Below are 17852 nucleotides of genomic sequence, written 5' to 3' on the forward strand. Positions count from 1 at the left end.
GTGTAAGGCAAGTGCCCTGCCTGCTAGCAATGCCATCTCTCAAGCCTCCACTGTGAATTTTGACTTTGCATTTGTTTCATTTCCATTTCTACAATGACCATGTATTTGTGTTCTAAGTGCTCCATTAGCTCCTCACTGGTTAAACCATTCCCTAAACCCCAGAATAGACTCAGAGGTGGCCTAACTCACAGAGGAGGGGAACACCATTCCTCAGTAGCCTACAAATGGGCTTGAGCCCTCTCCTTGCTCCCACTCTGCTGTACATAGTCGGATGCTTTCTCTACCTGATAATGGCAAGGTTACCCCAAGGATCCCACACCCTGTGGAAAGGCCCTGAACACTGAGCCCACAATGGTGAGCCACCAGAGGAGATATCACTGGGATGGTGACCTTTCCAGAAGCTTCACTTCCTGCTCACAACACAGGGCCACTCTGAGCTGTGAGGAGGCTTGTAGAAATGACCCAAGTCTGTCCCTGGCCATTGGAATGTCCTCAGAAAGTTTCATTTCTGGTCTGCAAAGCCCCTTGGCTAAATGGCATGGGGAGAGGGAGTACTAAGGGGGGAGGGGATATTTTGGGGTGTCTATTCTATATCGGCAGGACCAAGACAAGGCAAGAACACTCTTGGGACTTTTCAGATCCATAGCTGGGGTGCATTTCAGTGCTTTAAGAGCTGCCCGTGAAACTCAGTGCAAAATGTGATTCTGGGACTGCAGGAATAGTGCAGGGGTTAGGTGTATGCCTTGTGCTCAGCGGTTCCCCAATCTCTGTGGATGTGGTCTTAAGAGACCCCTCATACCACCATGGCAATCAGAATAATCCCGGGGAGCACAGGACCTGAGCAGCACCACATTCTCCAGCCTGTGTGGACCTGAAACAATGGCCCTCTTGGCTGTGGGTCCCTGGGGAGAGCCCAGAGCCTCCGGAGCACTGTTCAGGATTCAAAGAAGAGAGAAATTAAATCAGTTGGATGTGATGGTTTCAAAGGCAAGTCCCCTTGGTGACCTGTGAGAGCAGGAGCTGGAGTGAAAGGTAGGGTCAGCACACATGGGGCTGATGCGGCATCCCCATCTCCCTCCACCCCAGAACCAGCCTCAGCACCTCCTCTGCCCTGCAGGGACTTCTGGCTCACTCAGTTCCTCTGCCATTCCTCAGCATGGAGACCACTCTCCACTGTTCACTTCTGTGCCTCAGTCTCTTCATTGCCAGGTGAGGACATGGGCACACCCACGGATGGGAGAGCAGCACACTGTGAGACCCAAGCCTGGTAGTTCTATCTATGGTACTGTCTCCATTAGGCATCTCCAGTGGTTCAGGATGTTTGGGGGAGAAGCTTAGAGGTTCCCTGATGACCAGAGTATCCTATACTGGAACCTGTGGCAGTAAAGTAGCACAGGGCAGGGCAGATGTGACTCTGGGCAATAGGTATGAGGCATCTTGAGTGGGGGTGGGGGGGCTTGCTGGGTTACACACCCAGGATCCACTGTGGAGTTCTAGATGTCCTAATAACAGAACCTGAGAGCCCAAATGCACTCTGCACTCCCACCCTCTTATGTGCTCTTCTCCAGGTGTGATGCACCTCTAGAAACATCATGTGTGTGGTGGGGAGTGCAGGGCCAGGGTATACCCCTGGAAACTCATGTGGGTGTGGGGCCAGGATATGCCCTTGGAAGCACAGTGTGTGGGAGCCCAAGGCCAGAATGTGCTCCCAAACCCCCCTGCTCCTTTTCCAGGATGTGTGCCCTGGGCGGTCAGCTTAGCAGTGAGGCCAGCAGACGGGACAAGCTCTCCCTGCCGGGCTTCGAGAACCTCACTGCAGGTTACAACAAGTTTCTCAGACCCAACTTTGGCGGTAGGTCACCCTTTTTTGGGTTTGCAGGGCCAGAGACAATATGAAGGGGGAGGCGTGGAGGAGGGTGGATGGATTTTGAGAAACCTAAGGCTACTTGATTTCCAACTTAGAGCATGTCAGGGGCAGCAGGATAGGGTGAGGAGGGTTCCCCCCAAATACACACATACTGGAGAAGTATCACCCCAGAAGTGGGACAAGTACCCAGCTGAACAGGTGGGGTGGGCAGACCACGGAAACGGGGTTCACAGATAGCACTATTTTTAGGGGACCTCATCCAGGTAGAAGGCTGGAGTATTAACTGTAGCTTTTGCCCCTGGGGTCAACAACCCCAATCTCCACCATACCCTTACAGCACTGTGGAGTTCTAGATGTCCTAATAACAGAACCTGAGAGCCCAAATACACACTGCACTCCCACCCTCTTATGTGCTCATCTCGGAATCCCTCTCCTGTTGGCCTTTGTCGGCATCCCACTGCCTGGAGATCCATGTCTGCTCAGAATACCTGCAGCCTCCACCCCATTTCTTGGCCATGGTGCTCCAGACCCTTCCTCCCAGCCTCCCCGTGACCCTTACCATCCAGGACTCTGTTTATCTGGAGATCAACTTCTCCTACCTATGCATCCCTCCCTGTCTTAGAGCCAAGGCACCCTCGTCTTAGTCCCCCAGAATTGCTCTTGGCCCTCCCTCCCTTTTCCTTCAGTGTCCAAGCCTGCCTGCATACAACAGCAGTGCCCAGAGTCACTGCCTTTGCCAGGTCCTCAGACTCAGTGCTGGGTGGAGGTGCTGGGGCCTCGTGAGGCACAGGAGCGTGGCAGGGGAGCAATCCCACCTAGAGAGCCCACCTGGAGAAGGGGGACCTGGTGGTGACCTGGGATGTGAGGATCAGGACTTGAGATTGTTCAAAGTTGTGTCATTTGGAGATTTTGCTCCCAGCAAGAACTGACATGTGGGGCTAATCTTGTCAGGGAGGCCTTTGTGCCTGCAATGTCCGCCCCCTGCCCCCCCCCTGAACTTTTCAGGGACAGAGCTGGTGGCCTATTGGCCAACAGAAGACAGAGTAACTCCAGCCTCTTTCTGGGTGGAAGCTGCCCTCTAGTGGCCAAGCTTGTTCTGATCACACAAGGGGAAAGGAGAACAAGAGATACCGGTCTCTCAAAAGAAGGCCAGTGGGGCGCCGGATGCTGGAGGCATTACGATGTGTGACCCCAAATTCACTAGTTGTTCCCGATAAAAGAACATAAACCTGGTGAATCCCCTAAAGAAGACACAGGGCTAGGACTCTATTTTTTCCCCTCACGTTCCCAGGAGCTGCTGCTCAGCCCCTTCCACAGATCCCGGACTCACAAGCCCCTCACCTGGCCCTTAATGAATCACACAGCCCTCTGTGTCACCTGCCAGACACCAATGCACAGAGAGGCTTAGCAATGGGGTCAAGACACAGCTATGAGGCAACTGTGCTGGGAATCAAACAGCTCTGCCCATCCCCACTTCCCACTTCCTTTATTATTTCTGGTGGAGCTACAATGTCAACCCTCCCCCCCCCACACACACACACACTCCCCCTCTCTACACATCAGAAATCTGAAGCTTCTCAGGATACAATGAGTTTCACCTCACCTGACCTGGAAGATAGTGCTTCGAGGCCTCATTCTCCAGAACTAAGGGCAAGGGAGTGGATGGCCAAGTGGTCTGGGGACAATGCTGAAGAGGGAAGGGTTTGTGGCAGTAATGAGCAGAAAGGCAGCAGGAGGTGAGTGAGAGAATCCTGGAGTGGTCTGCAATGATATATGGAGCTGGGAATGAATGAACAAGCAGAGCCCGCGTCTGCAGCACATCCTTAAGCAGTGAGTCCCAAGCAAGCAGCACAGGTGGCACCCCAAGATAAGCAGCCACAGATCCCAAGAAGCTCCTGGACTGCGACACTGGCCTCTCTCTGTCTCTCTGTCTCTGTCTCTCTCTGTCTCTCTCTCTCTCTCTCTCTCTCTGTCTATCTCTGTCTCCCTCCCCCTTCCTCCTTCCCTCCCTCTGGTGGGTGCTCACATGCATTTCCCCAACAACACAGAAACACATTCCCCACCCCACTGCATCCTGAGAATGCTCACCTCTGGCTTTTCCAATGGCCAGTGCCCATGAGGGGTACCAATAGGCCTTTTTTTACATTGTTCTCTAAGTCCCCTGGTTTTCTTGCCCTTCTCAGGGAAGGCTGTGCGGGTAGCTCTGAACTTGGACATTGCAAGCATTTCCAGTATCTCAGAGAGCAACATGGTAAGTATGGCCCTTCTGCCACTCGCTCCTGGAGCTGGATGGGACAGGCTTTCTGAAAGCAATTTGAGCCTCCAGTAGAGACTCAGGGCACTTCTCTTGGAAAAGGGGTGCCAGAGGCCACCCCAAAAGGCAAGTCAGTGGAGGAGGGTAGGCCTTCCCCTAAATCAGCCCTGTGGAATGTGCAAAGGGGGAAGAAAGGACATAGAGGAGAACCCTGGCCAGGGAGCAACTGGAGAAGGTATCCAAGGGGAGAGGGAAGACAAGCTAAGGAAAGCCCAGTGACATCATGGCACCAAGGCATCCTGTCACAGGAGTGAACAGGGGCCACTGTGCGCCTTCAAGTGAACCTCACTTAGCCAGGCACCTGTCTCCCAAAAACCTTCCATGGCATGGTGGGGATCCCATGGAAGAGGGAACCCTGTGCTTTTGTGTGACACGGGACTCCAAACGGACTCCGATGAGGACCCCTTTGGGTGCCAGGAGCTCTTAGTAAGGTGCTTTGTCCTTTATGGCCACTGGCTGCCATTTAACCCAGCTCTGCTCCCAACCATCTTCTCTGAGGGTGTACAGAAAAGGTGAGAAAAGGAGCCTCCTTGTCCACCTCAATAGTCCCACTCCCCACCCCCAGGACTACACAGCCACAATATACCTCAGACAGCGCTGGACAGATGAGCGGCTGGTATTTGAGGGCAACAAGAGCTTCACTCTGGATGCACGCCTGGTGGAGTTCCTCTGGGTGCCCGACACTTATATTGTGGAGTCCAAGACCTCGTTCCTCCATGAGGTAACCGTGGGCAACAGGCTCATCCGCCTGTTTGCCAACGGCACCGTTCTCTATGCACTCAGGTATGGGCCATGGCCTTATCCCTGCTCTGCCTGCCCTCACACAACCGTACATCTGCAGTGTGGCAGTCCGAGGGTACAAACAGGCAGACGAGAGACAAAAGGCAAAGAAAATTTGAATCCTGGGGACTCTCAGGAGATGCCCAGCTGCATGTGGAATTTCTCTCACGTGTAGGATTTTAGGATACATAGCAAAGGAGCAAAGGGTCAAAAGCAACTCAACAGGAAAGCTGAGCTGCACAGCTGAGCCGGGAGAAAGTTGTGGGGGAGATGGGGTTCTAGGACAAGGATACTGGGGACTTTGGGGATTGATGTGGTATTAGAATTATGTGTATGCAAAACAATTATCAATAGTACTGCAAACCATAGGGTCTCAACTGAAACTATTTTTTAAATGAAAAATAAAGAAGGGTGATAGCTGTTTGTAACACTTGGCCCTGCTTTTCCCAGAATCACAACGACTGTGGCATGTAACATGGATCTGTCCAAGTACCCCATGGACACACAGACATGCAAGTTACAACTGGAAAGCTGTGAGTATTCATGCCACAGGCTCTAGAGAGGATCCCTCAGATTTCTCAATATGGATGGATGACTTTTTTCCAAGGAGACCTGGACACAGCTCAGAAACAAGCTGACCAGAATGGCATCTTTGGGGGTACATCGCTGTCTCTGGGCACCAAATAAAGCCTCCACAGTGGATAAGACAGCAAGGGAAATGGGGCCAATGATACCTTACCAAGGCACATAATCAAAAATAAAAACAGTGATCTCAGGGTTAGCAGAAACACAACACTGGCCTTCTTCAAAGGACTATTTTGATGCTCTAAAGGAAAAACATACATGTCTATCTATTTATATATGCTATATACATATACAACTTAGTATAATGTGTACACATATATACATACACACATATGTATATATGTATGTACATATATATTTAGTATGGCAATTTCAAAGCAGCAGGTCCAGAAAAATAGAATAGCACTTAAGGTGTTCAATTGCTTTACATGCGGCTGACCCCAGGTTGAATCCCTGACTCCACATAATGTGCTATCTGGAATGAGCCTTGAGTACAGAGCCAGGAAGTAGCCCTCAGTACCTCTGAGTATAGTTCAAGTTTTCTTTACTCTTAAAAATTGCCTGGAAGCAAGTATCTCAGGCTGGACACTTGCTTAAGTGTAGGAACAGAGATGAACTCTATGCTGTTGTGTTCCTGTCAGATCTCTGGCACAGAGGCATCATCTCCATTGCTCTGTAGCATCTCTCATTATCAATTCCATGGACGTTCTTATCTTTGGCTCTCATGTTCATACTCAGGGGGACTGTTTATCCAGGTCACAGCAGCCCTCTCCGAAGATGCCACATGAAAAAGCTTGTCCCTGGATTGTCTTTAGTCTCTCAGCAGAGCTGATGCCTAGGGAGTTAATACCAGTGATAGGTGTCTTTAGAAGCCTTCAAAGTTTAGGCAGTGAGGAAGAACTGGAGATCTGTGGGCCCCTCTCACCCACTGTGAGGACACAGTCACCCCATCCAAACACTGTGACTATTATCAGGCAACTGTCATTTATCAGGAAGGACCATAAAATTAGAGACCCAGACAGACTGATTCATTGACTTATTGATTAACCATATGCAGAACCCTCGTGAGGTCATCCAGCCACTGAGGTTATAGGAGAACCTGTGTGTAGTTCTGCATGAAAAAAGTCATTGCTTTGGCGTGCACTGGGCTCAGCTCAAGTCCCATTAGGCAGGATCTCCTGGAACCTGTGTGCTCTACGTGCACAGACTGGCTCCTCTGGGGAGCAGAAAAAGCTTCCAGAGAATGTTTATTAGCAGTTATTTTGGTTTTTCTCTGCTCGCCCACCATTGCCAGAAAAGAATGATGCCATCTGCTGATGGCTGGCCTCTACTAGGTCAGAGCAGGTCAAGGCCACCAGGTGAACAGTTAATAACAGAAAGTAGGTGCTTTGGGGCCAGAGAGTGTACTCAGCTGTCCTGGCTTTAATCCCTAGTACCTCACATGGTCCCCTGAGCCCTGACAGAAGTGATCCCTAAGCACATCAGACAAAGCCTTGAGGATTGCCTGGTATGGACCCAAAACCAAAAGAATAAATAAGTAAATGGAGGCTTTATGACCTGCCTGTGTGTGTGTGTGTGTGTGTGTGTGTGTGTGTGTGTGTGTGTGTGTGTGTGTGTGTGTGTGTGTGTATACACACTCCCCTCTCTGTGGGGGGTCTTTGGCCTAAGACCTCATTGCATTCAAAGGAATTTAGCTCACAGACCATTTCCCCTTAGGAATCCTTTTAGACGACTTTGTGGCTCCCGTCTCTGCCCTGAGAGTTTGGAAACCAGGGAGGACAGGTGATACCATAAGCAAGTACAACATGTAGTGACCTTCCCAGCACCTATCCTTGCAACATTCGAAAATATGTTTGTTTCTATGTCTAAGATCACAGGATCCAGAGTCAGCGGCTCTCTCCATTACTATCAGATGGCTCAGAGTGCATAACTAAAGTTGTTAGGCCTCAGTTTCCTCATCAGCACAGTGGAGAAAATAATATCTGACCCTAGCAGTAAGTATCTGCAAAAGACACATGCAGAGGTCAGCTACTAGCCATAAAAGTACTTTTTTTTTTGAGGGGGGGGTCGTCACACCTGGCAATGCTCAGGGGTTTCTCCTGGCTCTATACTCAGAAATCACTCCTGGCAGGCTTAGAGGACCATATGGGATGCCAGGATTCGAACCACCGACCTTCTGCATGCAAGGTGAATGCCTTATCTTCATGCTATCTCTCCAGCCCCCTAAATGTACTCTCTTAAATGCATAATCATACGCATTAGTGGATGATGTGCCACATTGTGCACCTGTTCCATACAGAATAGCAACAAAACATTGTCATAACCCATGGGCCCCCTCATCCCATTTACTGCTGCTCTCAGCTGCCACCACTCATCATCCCCAGGCAACCTAATGTACTCCGTCTTCCATTCCTGGGTTGGCTATTTCATATAAAGGGACTGAGACAATATTCAACAATTTTACCTGAGGCATCTTATCCTGAGCATAAAGAGGCTATGATTCCTGTGTGCTGGTATGTGTCAGTCCTTTGGGGGCCACGATTATGGTTCTCAGGGCTTAACTCCTGACTCTGCACTCAGAGATCGCTCCTTGGAGGACCATATTGGGTGCTGGGGATGGAACCCAAGCCACTGAATGCAAGGCAAGCACCCTATCTGCTATATTATCTCCTGGAAAAACAGGTCATTTTTTGGGCTTTATTCTCTCTTAATTCTACATAAGAAAATACAAGTTGTGCCTTTGGCTTGCTTCCACCATTTTGCAGCATCACTGCTATGAATATTTGTCAAGTATTTGTGGGGACAAGGTTTGTTTTCACTTAGGCCGATGTCTACAAGTAGTTTAGGTCAAATGCAGATTTCATGTTTAGTTTTCAAGAAATTGTCAAACTGTTTCATGTGATCACGCTATATTGCATGTGATTTTCACCACAAAGTTCCTGTTCAACCACATTCTTGCTATTTATAACTTTCTATTTGTATTTTTTTTTAAATGCAAACACTAAGATTTACAAAGCTTTTACTATTAGGAATTCAAGAATTTAGTTTTTCAACTCCAAATCCACAGCCTATTTTCTGCTGTTACTTATTTTTTTAATATTATCTTTATTTAAGAACCTTGATGACAAACATGATAGTAGTTGGGTTTCAGTCATAGAAAGAATACCCCTCTTCACCAGTGCAACATCCCCATCACAAGTGTCCCCAATTTTCCTCCTCCCTTCCCCACCTGTATTTGAGACAGGCATTCTATTTCTCTTACTCATTGACATAATTGACATAGTCACCATAGTTGTCAGTGTAGTTATTTTTCTAACTGCAGTCAACACTCTGTGGTAAGCTTCATATCGTGAGCCAGTCCTTCTAGTCCTTATCTCTATTGTCTCTGGGCATTATTATAATAATGATAATCCATAGATTATCATAGATGAGTGAGACTATTCTGTGTCTATCTCTCTCCTTCTGACTTATTTCACTCAGCATAATAGATTCCATGTATAGGAAAATTTTATGATTTTATCTCTCCTGACGGCTGCATAATATTCCACTGTGTATATATTCCACAGTTTCTTTAGCCATTCATTTGTTGAAGGCATCTTGATTGTTTCCAGAGTCTGGCTATTGTAAATAGTGCTGCAATGAATATAGGTGTGAGGAAGGGATTTTTGAATTGTATTTTTGTGTTCCTAGGGTATATCCCTAGGAGTGGTATAGCTGGATCATATGGAAGCTCAATTTCCAGTTTTCTGAGGAATCTCCATATTGTTTTTCATAAAGGCTAGACAAGACAGCATTCCCACCAGTAAGTAGTGAAGGAGAGTTCCTTTCTCTCCACATCCCCACTAGCACTGATCTATTTTTTGTGATGTGTGCCAGTCTCTGTGGCATGAGATGGTACCTCATAGTTGTTTTGATTTGCATCTCCCTGATGATTAGTGATGTGGAGCATTTTTTTCATGTGCCTTTTGGCCATTTGTATTTGTTCTTTGAGAAAGTGTTTTTTTCTTATTAAGTTCTGTCAGTACCTTGTATATCTTTGAAATTATCTCCTTATCTAATGGGTATTGGGTGAATAGTTTCTCCCACTCACTGGGAGGCTCTTGTATCCTGGGCACTATTTCCTTTGAGGTGCAGAAGCTTCTCAGCTTAATATAGTCTCATTGGTTTATTTCTGTTTCCACTTGTTTGGAGAGTGCTGTTTCCTCCTTGAAGATGCCTTTAGCCTCAATGTCATGAAGTGTTTTACATATGTGTTATATATACATTATGGTTTCTGGTCTGATATCAAAGTTTTTAAGTCATTTGGATTTGACCTTTGTGCATAGTGTTAGATGGAGATCTGAGTTTGCTTTTTTACAAGTGGTCAACCAGTTGTGCCAACACCACTTGTTGAAGAGATTTTTCCTTGCTCCATTTTGCATTTCTTGCCTCTTATCAAAAATTGATTGTATATCCGGGGCACATTCTCTGAATACTCAAGTCTATTCCACTGATCTGAGAGTCTGTCTTTATTCCAATACCATGCTGTCTTCATGACTATAACATTGTAATGCAATTTAAAGTTGGGGAAAGTGATGCCTCCCATATTCCTTTTCCCAAGGGTTGCTCTAGGTATTCTTGGGTGTTTATTTTTCCAAATGAATTTCAGTAGTGTTTGTTCCACTTTTTTGAAGAAAATAATGGGTATCTTTAGAAAGATTGGATTAAATCTGTACAATGCTTTGGGGAGTGTTGCCATTTTAATGATGTTAATCCTAGCAATCCATGAGCAGGGTATGTGTCTCCATTTTCATGTGTCCTCTTTTATTTTTGAAGCAGGGTTTTGTTTTTTGTTTTTTTTTTGTATAGATCCTTCACCTCTTTAGTTAAGTTGACTCCAAGGTATTTAAGTTTGTGTGACACTAATGTGAATGGGATTTTTTTGTTTGTTTGTTTTTGTGTCACACCTGACTGTACTCAGGGGTTACCCCTGGCTCTATGCTAAGAAATAGCTCCTGGCAGGTTTGGGGGATCACCATCCTTCTGCATGCAAGGCAAACATCTTACCTCCATGTTATCTCTCAGGCCCCGGGATTGTTTTTTAATGTCCATTTTTCTCTATTGTTATTGGTGTACAAGAAGGCCATTGATTTTTACATGTTAATTTTGTAGCCTACCACTTTGCTATATGAATCTATTGTTTCTAGAAGCTTTTTGGTAGAGTCTTTAGGGTTTTCTAAATATAGTATCATGTCATCTGCAAACAAAGGGAGTTTGATTTCTTCCTTTCCTATCTGGATGCCCTTGATATCTTTATCTTGCCTAATCACTATGGCAAGATCTTCCAACACTATATTGAATAAGAATGGTGAGAGAGGGCAGCCTTGTCTTGTATCAGATTTTAGAGGAAAGGCTCAATTATTTTTTAAACTACAATGATTCTTTTGGTGGTAGTGGTTTCTTAGTGGTCATGATTTGCATTTCCCAAATGACTCATATTATTGACTATTATTTCATGAACATAGTAAGAATTTCTCTCTGAGCCCGGAGAGATAGCACAGTGGTGTTTGCCTTGCAAGCAGCCGATCCAGGACCAAAGGTGGTTGGTTCGAATCCCGGTGTCCCATATGGTCCCCTGTGCCTGCCAGGAGCTATTTCTGAGCAGACAGCCAGGAGTAACCCCTGAGCACCGCCAGGTGTGGCCCAAAAACTAAAAAAAAAAAATTATCTCTTCTTGAGAATGTATTTTGAAGATTAAGACCTCAATGTGTTATGAAGCACTCATTTAAGCACACATGAAACCAACAGGTTCTTGTTATAATCATCTTCATCCATGGGCATAGGGCCACATTTTTCTCAGGAACAAAGCCTGGTTCTCTTGCTTTGTTACCATGAGAAAATTAGGTAACTTCTCTGAAATTGAGGAATTTTACATAAAAAATTAGGCCAATCTTACAGTTCTTTAATTCTAGGATTATGCATTTCTTCCTGTTTTGCTTTGTTTGGGGGCCACACCAGATGGTGCTTGACAGTTACTCCTGGCTCTGCACTCAGTTATCACTCATGATAGGTTCAGGAGACTATATGGAGTGCTGAGAATTGATCCTGAGTAGGACATATGCAAGGCAGGTGCCTTTCGTACTTTACTTTGGCTCCAGCCCCTGATGCCCCATTTCTTAAATAATGATGGTTTCGGGGAAATATAAACTCCATATTTTAGGTAGCCGTCTCCTGAAAGACTCACCCTACTTTTTGGAAATTTAAGGAAGAACCAAGGGCCATGTCCTAGTGTCATCTTTCAAGTTTGTGGGAGACTTCAAAACAGCATGGACTGACAATTTACCAGAAATATTTGACGGCTGGCAATCTTTCTTGCTGAGATCAAGTGCATGGTGGCCTATTGAGGACATTGAAAAGAGAGCTGGCTGCAGGCCTCTGGCTCTCTGTTTGCACTTAAAATCACTGTTGATGATATAAGCAGGCCCATCCTTATTGTCTGAGGATACCATCAGGCCTTTAGGTTGTGCATTTATGAGGGAGGTGGCTGGTAAAGGAACATCCACAGCACCACATGGGGTGGGCTAGGCACAGAACTGGGTCTCAGTTGACAGACCAAGCTGCCAGCACCTTGAGTGTGGCTTGTCTTGCTGTGTCCAGGCCACACTGGGCCCTCTCACCAAGGAGTCCAGGCTCTCAGTGTTCTCCATAGATGGTCCTTCTCCAGGTCAGCCTGGTGTGCTAACTGGGATGTGGCTCTGTCTCCCAGGGGGTTATGATGGCAATGATGTGGAATTCAGCTGGCTGCGAGGCAATGACTCAGTTCGAGGCCTGGAGAACCTGCGGCTTGCGCAATACACAGTCCAGCGGTACTTCACCTTGGTCACCATGTCACCGCAGGAGACAGGTAATAGGAGAAGGGCCATGCTGTCCTCAAGGCACAGAAATGCTCTCTTTTCCACTTCTCCCTTTTGAGACCCCAGAATTCCTTCTTGGGGTGGGAGGGCAATAGGGTTCAGCCCCAGTTCTTCTACCTGCCTCACTCCCAGGAAATGGGATCCAAAAGGCTTGTGGCCTTGTCAGGGGGTGTTCACTAGCAGTTACAATGCTGTAGAAATAGAGGAGAAGGCAGCTGTGCACCTATCAGTCCCCTCCTGTACAGCAGCACCATGGCAAGTGTGCCTGCTTCATCAAGTTCTGGGAAAAGAGCCCAACGAGTCTCCCCTGTGGGCAACCCCAATCTCCCACTCAGGAAATTACACACGCCTGGTGCTGCAGTTTGAGCTCCGGAGAAACGTCCTCTACTTCATTCTGGAGACCTATGTGCCCTCCACCTTCCTGGTGGTCTTATCCTGGATCTCATTCTGGATCTCCCTGGAGTCTGTCCCTGCAAGAACCTGCATTGGTAACCAGATACAATGGGTCCCTAGGGGGGGTTATCTGAGAGTGGGGTCAGAGAGTCTTGTGATTTCCCCCCAACACACACACACACACACACACACACACACACACACACACACATACACACACACAGTGCCGTCCCAGGAGCAGGCTTAAAATTCATTTATAGAGAGAGACAGCATGGATATTTTAGAAGCAGTGAGTGCTTTTTATTTAGTTAATATTTACTTACTGAATATTTACTTACTGATTTACTGTTTTGGGTTTGGACCATACTTAGGTACTCAGGGGCTACTCCTGGTTCAGGGTTCAGGGGTTACTCCCAGCAATGCTCAGAGCTCAGATACAGAGGGGATTGAACAAAAGTTGGCAGCATGCAAGGCAAGCACCTTCACCCCTGCACAATCTATCCTACACAGTAGTGCTTTTATTCATTTGTTTTGTTTTGTTTTTGAGTCACTCCCAGCAGTGCTCAGGGGTTATTCCTGGTTCTGTGCTGAGAAATCACTCCTGGCAGGCACGAGGAACCATATAGAATGCTATTTGAACCACCCTCTGTCCTGGATCAGCTGCATACAAGGCAAATGCCCTACTGCTTAAAAAAAAGGCACTACAGGGCCAGAGAGATAGCAGGAGCAGGTGCTAGCTTGTTGGCACTAGCCTAGGACAGATCACAGTTCAATTCCCCCCACCCACCCTGCGTCCCATTTGATCTCCCAAGTCAGGAGCAATTTCTGAGCACATATCCAGGAGTAACCCTGAGCATGACTGGGTGTGGCTCAAAACACACCCCCAAAAATAGAACCACACCCAGTTGTGCACAGGGTTGCACAGTTAGGCACTCTGGCTTTTTACTCAGGAATCACTCCTAGTGGGTTCAGGGCATCAGACCAGATACCAGGTATCACTTAGGTCAGCTGTATACAAGGCAAACACCTTACCCACTGCACTATCACCCCAACTGTGCATTTTTAAGAACTTTTCTTTTTGGTGGAGGGATGAGGTGTTGGAGGAGAAAATGCCAGAGATTGAACTCACATGTAAAAGTGCATGTTCTATGCTTGAGCTCCATCCCTGGTCCCTACAAGTACTGAATTTTGTTGGATCTTTGGAGCCATACCTCAGTGGTGCTCAGAGCTTTCTCCTGGTTCTAAGACCAGTGACCACTCTTAGTGGGGTTCAGGGTTGCAGAGATCAAATCCAGGTCAACCACGTGCAAGACATGTGTTCTGTGGGCCTGGTACTGATTGTTTTTTCTCTTTCTTTGCTTTTTGGGTTTTCAGTTTTGGTTTTGGTTTTTGGTTTTTGGCCACACCCCCAAACCAGGGGTTATTCTTGGTTCTGTACTCAGGATAACTTCTGTAGTGCTCAGGGAACCATATGGGGTGCCAGGGATTGAACCCAGCTTGGCCATGTGAAAAACAAATGCTCTCCCCACTGCATTCTCTCTGGCCTCATGGTATTGCATTTTAAAGCTTCTGTTTTGCAGCACAAAGCACACTTCTGATGGCCTATTGCCTCTTACTCTTCACCCTCAGTTCACTGTGGTGGTCGCCCTAGAAAACCACCTTGGTCCCCTCTCCAAAAATTGGCCTTATCCCCAAGGCCTGGGGACTTTCAGAATGAACCTGACTTCCTGACTTTCCCCTGCCCCTGCCTGCCCATTGGAAAGAGAAAGGGGAAGTTCTATCAGCTGACCACTGAGAAGGAAGCTGAGAGGGGAGCTAGTGTCCCTGTTTCCCCAGGTGTGACTACGGTGCTCTCCATGACCACATTGATGATCGGGTCCCGCACGTCTCTCCCCAACACCAACTGCTTCATAAAGGCCATTGATGTGTACCTGGGGATCTGCTTCAGCTTTGTGTTTGGGGCCCTGCTGGAATATGCTGTGGCCCACTACAGCTCCTCACAGCAGATGGCAGCCAAGGACAGGGTAAGAGAAGGAGGTCATTCCTCCTTGGGCCTCCTGCTGCTCTGGCATGGTGCCCTGGACATAGTTCTTAAACCCTCGTATCCTCACCTGTCCCAAGATCCACTTTGCTTTCCATTCCAGGTGGGAGCAGCTACAAGTCACTGCAAAAAGACCCAGTGACACCTAGCAGAAATCATTATCATTTGTTTGCCACATAAAACCACAACCACAAGGACAAGAAAACTGGGGTCAAAATGAACAAGCTGTTGACAAGTTTCAGATGAATGTGTTTTTTCTACTTAATTTTTTGTGGCATTCTTGCCATCCAGATTATACAAGTATTGACTCAGTAGAAAGTGTGTGGAAAAAATCCAAATGTCTAGGCTAGCAGTTTCCTGCTAAAAATTGTCTTTATTTAGTTGAGCAGATAGGACAATGATCCAGCTTTCAAAATAATAACAGGGCTGCTGGAGCTGGAGTATGACAGAGAGGGCACTTGCCATGCACAAGGATGACCTAGGTTCTATCTCTAACACCACACAGCATGCAGTTTCAGGATCAAATCCAGGATTCTGCATATGGCTCTTGAGCTTTCTACCTCCCCAGTTCCTACCTCCATTTGTCTAGCTGTGAACTCTAAGGTAAAGAGTGAGTGAGTGATCCCAGAAGACACAGATAGTAATGGATAGCATTGACTTAGAACTTGAACCAAATCTACCTGACACTTCTGTTTTTCTCACTTGCTGGTGGACAATCAGCTATGCTCTAAGCATTTAGTACTGGCATGGATTGTGCTGACTGAGACCAATCAATAATTATTCTCCCACTAGTCAAGTCAATGAACTGGGTTGATGTCTCCAAGCAGTCCAAAAGTACTTGGAAGTCCTATACTGGCCCCAGGAGATGGGAACATGGACTGGTTTCTGAACTGCCCAAGGCCACACTCATATAACCTAGTCATGCAATTCCTCAACCTCTAACACTGAGATTGGGGCCTAAATTATGCAGTACTTAGGCTTCTGATACTTGGGGAAGTCAATAACTACACATCATTTATTTCTTCAAGGCTAACTATGTTGTCTGTGAACTAGGGCATGACCAAGGAAGTGGAGGAAGTCAATATCACTAACTTCATCAACAGCTCCATCTCCAGCTTCAAACGGAAGATCAGCCTTGCCAACATTGAGATTTCTGGGGATAACATAGACTACAGTGACCTGACGATGAAAACCAGCGACAAGTTCAAATTTGTCTTCCGGGACAAAATGGGCAGGATTGTGGACTATTTCACAATTCAAAATCCCAGTAATGTTGACCGATACTCCAAACTATTGTTTCCTTTGATGTTCATGCTAACCAATGTATTTTACTGGGCCTACTACATGTATTTCTGAGAAGGTATGGAGCGTTGGGAGTACATAGCCCCTCAGCAGATTGAGACACTGTTGTCCTAGTGTCCTAAGAAAAGTATGCATCAAGGCTGATGGTCTTTTGAGTGATCTAAAGGACAGTTGAAAGTTTCTCCTCATAGGATGGACTCGACCATATACAAAGCTGTTTAGACATCCTTAGTATCAAAGCTTTCTCAGAAAAGTCAGCCCCTTCCTTTTTGTCTCTACCAAAGATATCCCTGTGGAACCAGAGATTACAAACCAGTTCATGGTTAGTTACTTGCTTCGTGGCAATTTGGCCTGGCTTTTCCTCCATTAAGAAAGAGAAGCCCACATTTGTTGAGCAGCCCTCAAGTGTCAGGACTTCTTTCTGGAGGAATCCTACATGTGATCATCTGCCTGAATGATGTTATTTAGTCATATGGCTCTTCATAGTACTTCCAATGTGCACTGGTGCCCATTTAGGGAGTGACAGTTTCTAAATAAACAAAAGGCAGGCCTGTCCCAAAACACTGCACTAGTGCTACCAAAATAGAAGCAGAACTGTCCCCAAATTCTAGTCAGTCCAAACTACCAAGGAATCAAATATAAATGAAATAAAAATGAATGAATGAATAATCTCAAATATCAACCTCCTGTTTCTAAGATGCTATGGGTCTTCCAAGTGAGAAGCACTTTTGGTCTTCCACTGGACATGTCCTATTGCTTTACTATCATGGTCACACCACCTCAAAGGAAGCCGAAGACCTTTCCCCACATCAGGAAGGGACAGGGGAGTTTTCCAAGGCTTCCCATAAACCTTGGTCACCACCACTTGCAACTTCAAGCCTGTCCATTTCCAATGCTTCCAGTAGCAGACCCCATTATGTTACACATTATTTTACCTAAAATAAAGATCATCCCTGGTTCCTTTGTATGTTTGTTTACAACTTGGAATTACCCTCAAAACAAAGATTGTCTTACTTAAAAACCTGGGTGGGACTGGCTCAGGATAGCCTGAGCTATCTGTCCTTACACTGTCCTATTCAATAAAAATAGCAGTTCTATCAGGCAGCTTGCTCTCCATACGAGTAGAAAACTTCCAGACTACATATGTTTCACCCTCAGCCAGGTTTGTATTATTTCGTGTGTAACCTTGATTCAGACTTGTTCACCTGGGTTTGGATATATGGTACGTGGAGTGATTTTACATCCCAGAATCTTGCCAAGAGGCTTTCTTTTCCCCCAGCTCTAAGGACCAGAAACATAAGGAGCAATGGAGTGTGCTACAGGAGGAGTGCTCTTCTCCCAGCCCCTACTCCCATCTGACACCAGAGACTAAATGTTCCTCTCCTATGAGGATAGTTACCAACCACAGGAACAATTGGCAATTGTGCCACAAAAATGATTAAGGCCTATTAACTTTATCAAATCCTGCCACCCCTGATGCTCTGTTCCTTTCCTAGAGACTGAGTACCAATCCCCATTCTTTAGCAATATGTCATTGCTTTGGAAGGTCATGTTACTTCTTGTACCTCCTGTACTATCAATTCTTATTCTTTTTCCCATTATGATCCTCACAAGCCAGTTTATATGGGTTTAATCACCTAGCTGTTAACAGACTGTTTTTAAGGGGAACGGTGATAT

General features: G+C 46.4%; 1 protein-coding gene across 1 annotated transcript; it reads left to right on the forward strand.

Annotated features, from left to right (window-relative positions):
* The first annotated feature begins 1156 nt into the window (after positions 1-1156).
* GABRP (gamma-aminobutyric acid type A receptor subunit pi) lies at positions 1157-16229 on the forward strand. Its single transcript, XM_049776071.1, has 9 exons — positions 1157-1209; positions 1734-1852; positions 4051-4118; positions 4747-4964; positions 5412-5494; positions 12292-12429; positions 12775-12927; positions 14669-14856; positions 15927-16229. Exons 1-9 carry the CDS (start codon positions 1157-1159, stop codon positions 16227-16229), a joined length of 1323 nt encoding a protein of 440 aa, XP_049632028.1.
* Positions 16230-17852: the final 1623 nt, after the last annotated feature.

This window comes from Suncus etruscus, chromosome 6 (genome assembly GCF_024139225.1).
Source record: "Suncus etruscus isolate mSunEtr1 chromosome 6, mSunEtr1.pri.cur, whole genome shotgun sequence".
Lineage (NCBI taxonomy): Eukaryota > Metazoa > Chordata > Mammalia > Eulipotyphla > Soricidae > Suncus > Suncus etruscus.